General features: G+C 42.5%; 1 protein-coding gene across 1 annotated transcript in view; it reads right to left on the bottom strand.

The window, feature by feature from the left end:
- Window positions 1–516: 516 nt before the first annotated feature.
- Window positions 517–2,125, bottom strand: part of LOC119598944 — a 3,589-nt gene continuing 1,980 nt past the window's right edge. The window contains exons 3-6 of the mRNA XM_037948655.1: window positions 2,076–2,125; window positions 1,812–1,910; window positions 1,472–1,639; window positions 517–1,044 (exon numbers count right to left, since the gene is read on the bottom strand). The exon at window positions 2,076–2,125 is cut by the window's right edge and continues 142 nt beyond it. Coding sequence (XP_037804583.1) covers window positions 808–1,044; window positions 1,472–1,639; window positions 1,812–1,910; window positions 2,076–2,125 — 554 coding nt within the window. The 3' untranslated portion in view covers window positions 517–807. The remainder of the gene's footprint in view (window positions 1,045–1,471; window positions 1,640–1,811; window positions 1,911–2,075) is intronic.

The raw sequence follows: 2,125 nt of genomic DNA, 5'->3' as shown, positions 1-2,125 counted from the left end.
TATATATATATATATATATATATATATATATATATATAAATCCCACACACGACCTTTTTTGAACGAGGATAGAAAAGGTCCTCACCGTTCTTCTTACTTCCACTACTTCAGTGACCATCAACGCAGTCATTCCATCACAATATAAATAGCGTATCAGGTAATCTTCGTGCCTTTCTCCCTGCCTTCTACTTTCTCCAGATATTTTAGGATTTATGAAACTCGGCCGTCCAGCAAAGTGTTCAGTTTATGATAGTGAACGACGCAGTGTTTCTTCCCGAGAGTAGTGGAATATGTATTGTGTATATACATATATATATATATATATATATATATATATATATATATTATATATATATATATATATATATATTATATATATATATATTATATATATATATACATATATATACATATATATATATATGCATATATATATATATATATATATATATATAATTGTCGTTTCTTTATATGTTGAGAGTAACTGAAAAATTCAAAGGAGTAAAATGAAACCGATTTAATGAAATGTTTTGCAAAGTGCACAACTTTTATTCCTCATACACAGAAAATTTTATTACAAGGTATCAAACGGCTTACATCACGGGGCAAAATGTTTCAAGCACACCGTTTCCACTGCAACGAAACATGTGATTGAATCCTTGGCACTGTAACCTGGCGTACGAATAAATAAATAAAGTATATAATAAAATAAACTTTGCTCTATAGGAAAAATAGAGAGAAATAACAGAAACTAGCAATAAATAAAAGGTGAAGAATAAAAACCCAGTGCCCTGTCGCACCCACCGCTTAGCTGTACGACCACACGATAGCGAAACCCAGGCAGCGGTACTTGAAGCAAGCCTCCGCCAGGTCGTAGTGCTTGAACCTCCTGCAGGTCGTCACCTTCTCGAGCAGCCGGCAGTGGCTCTTCCTCCAGTAGAGCCGCGTCATGAGGAAAGAACGCTCCATGTCATACACGTACCCATGAAGACTCGGGTACGGCGTCTCCTTCAGGACGCCCCGCGTGTACTGTACCATGATGGTCTGTGGAAGAGAGGACCAGGAGGACGTCGCAGAGGAGAGACGTGAAGGGAGGAGGACGTCGCAGAGGAGAGAGGTGAAGGGAGGAGGACGTCGCAGAGGAGAGAGGTGAAGGGAGGAGGACGTCGCAGAGGAGAGAGGTGAAGGGAGGAGGACGTCGCAGAGGAGAGAGGTGAAGGGAGGAGGACGTCGCAGAGGAGAGAGGTGAAGGGAGGAGGACGTCGCAGAGGAGAGAGGTGAAGGGAGGAGGACGTCGGGGGATAAATGGCGGCTTCAAAGATCTCGTTTTCAGTTCTTTTATGTTGATTATCTTTTTTATGTGCCCTACGTTTTTTTTAATGTATGTATGACAAGTTGGATTAATTCGTATAAAGTATAAGTATTTTGATTAGGTTCGATCCTATTTCTCTCTAATTGAATAGTATCCCACCTTGATATCGAAGACTGTGGGCTCCCTCAACACGCCAAGGAGGAGCTTGTGGTCTTCAGGCAGCCCCGTAGCCACGCTCAGGAAGTCTGCTGTCTGGAAGCGAGCCGCGAGGAGGAGGGTCGACAGGGGCACGCAGCGCACCAGCGTCGACCTTCCCTGACGCTCATCCTGACGAAGAGAGGTTGAGCGAAGTTAGTTCCGTCGTTAGTTCGCGAGCGAGGCCATGTGAGGGGAAAACCAAACTGCCCAGTGATAACGTCAGCAATAATTTTAGTGAAAATGGTGATTTTTAAAACCTATTGCATTTCATCATTACTGAGAATTAAGCCTTTGTCTTTACCCCGACGATGGTTTCTGATGACATTTTGCTTCTGGCCATCGTGAGCGCTTGATATTCTTGAGGCAAACCTTTTATCAAATCCATCGCCCAGAACAGATGCTGCGAAACACAGAAAACGGATGTAGTTCTTATTTTAGAAAACCATATTTTTTGAGGGGGTAACTTTCCCAGAAAATCGAAAAACGCATATTGTGAATTAGAACCGTTATCGGAATGAACAAGCACCGCAAGGGTAGTTGGGCACAGTCAGCAAGTCCCACTTACAAGATCGGAATGCCGTTCGTAGACACATAACGGAGCGAGAGAAGCATTGC

The sequence above is a fragment of the Penaeus monodon genome, chromosome 42 (assembly GCF_015228065.2).
Source record: "Penaeus monodon isolate SGIC_2016 chromosome 42, NSTDA_Pmon_1, whole genome shotgun sequence".
Classification (NCBI taxonomy): domain Eukaryota; kingdom Metazoa; phylum Arthropoda; class Malacostraca; order Decapoda; family Penaeidae; genus Penaeus; species Penaeus monodon.
Note: the sequence above shows the minus strand (reverse complement) of the source record. Positions and strands in the feature narration are given on the sequence as shown.